The sequence below is a fragment of the Arachis ipaensis genome, chromosome B01 (genome assembly GCF_000816755.2).
Source record: "Arachis ipaensis cultivar K30076 chromosome B01, Araip1.1, whole genome shotgun sequence".
NCBI classification, from domain to species: Eukaryota; Viridiplantae; Streptophyta; class Magnoliopsida; order Fabales; family Fabaceae; genus Arachis; species Arachis ipaensis.
Genome location: NC_029785.2, coordinates 28939229 through 28940701, shown reverse-complemented (window position 1 = coordinate 28940701; position 1473 = coordinate 28939229). Strand labels below are relative to the sequence as shown.

The 1473-nt window shown below is 30.8% G+C and overlaps 1 protein-coding gene across 1 annotated transcript in view; it reads right to left on the bottom strand.

The window, feature by feature from the left end:
* Positions 28–1473, bottom strand: part of LOC107617479 (EPIDERMAL PATTERNING FACTOR-like protein 2) — a 5548-nt gene continuing 4102 nt past the window's right edge. The window contains exon 3 of the mRNA XM_016319248.2: positions 28–478. Within this exon, the coding sequence (XP_016174734.1) occupies positions 224–478 (255 nt within the window). The 3' untranslated portion in view covers positions 28–223. The remainder of the gene's footprint in view (positions 479–1473) is intronic.

The window sequence follows — 1473 nt, the reverse complement described above, 5'->3', positions numbered from 1 at the left end:
TTGCTAAAAAAATCTTTTACAACCTCATCCAAACAAAACCGAAAGCTTGTTCCTCGACCTAAACATAAATAAACAAAAGCCTTAGCTTGTTCCTCACAGGCAGGAACTTGGAAAGTAAGAACAATTTAAAATTGAATTTACATATACAGAATTGACATGGTATCCTTTTTCATTTACATAAAAGAAACTAGAAATTACTTTGGAGCTATATTGCAATTTTATTTCATGGGTTGAAAATTAGGTTCCCACATTTGCACTTCCAACTCATAGGCTTGTAGTTAGATTTATCATCTCCTCTTGCATATGCAATTTTAAAAAGCTTTGGAGGATTTATGTTCCCTTTCTGAATTTGGAGGTTAGTATTAGTAGGCACCTGAATTGCCTTACAGTGTCCACATGAACTGCACCTTCTTTCACATTTTGGTGGCTTTGACCCTATTTGTGCCCTCAGTATCTTATTATCCTCCTCTATTACTCCCTGCATAAATCATCATAATTATTATTGAACTTTTGACACTAATAAATTTTTCTACTTTATATGCTAATATGAAAAAGGCAAGGGAAAAAAAAAAAGAAGCACAATGTTTTTCACAGACAATTGTTAACCTTTACGTCTATATGAAGAGTAAAGTATCAATACGGTCCCTGTCCATTTCCCAAAATGACAAGACGATCCTTAACCAAAAACACGTTCTATTACGGTCCCTAATCCTGTATTCCGTCTGCCAATCCAGTCCTTCTGTCAGTTTTCCGACAAAAATTTGACGGAAATTACTAACGTGTCAGATTAAAAAATAGACAGGGACTTAGTTGTCTCTAAATTTAAATTGGTTAGGGGTTTATTTGTCCGTATTATTCTTTAAATAATATTTTTTTAATTATTTTTTTCAATTCTTTTTTAATTTCCATCGAGTTTTTACCGAAAAACTGACAGAAGGACCGAGTTGGCAGACGGAGTACAGGGTTAGAGACCGTAATGAAACGTGTTTTTGGTTAAGAATCGTCTTGTCATTTTGGAAAATGGACAGGGACCAGGTTGGTATTTTACTCTCTATATAAACTCTAAAAGGTTGGAGATTAGTATTTTCAATTCCAATCATGAGTATACAAAAATTAATTATTTAAGTAATTTCCATACCGAAAAACTGACAGAAGGACCGAGTTGGCAGACGGAGTACAGGGTTAGAGACCGTAATGAAACGTGTTTTTGGTTAAGAATCGTCTTGTCATTTTGGAAAATGGACAGGGACCAGGTTGGTATTTTAGGTATTTTACAAACTCTAAAAGGTTGGAGATTAGTATTTTCAATTCCAATCATGAGTATACAAAAATTAATTATTTAAAAAATTAATTATTTAATTAATTATTTATATAAAATATATATTAAAATATAAAATATATATTTAAAATAAATTAAATAATATATATTTATACAAAAATACATAATAATTAATTTAATGATTTATTTTTAAT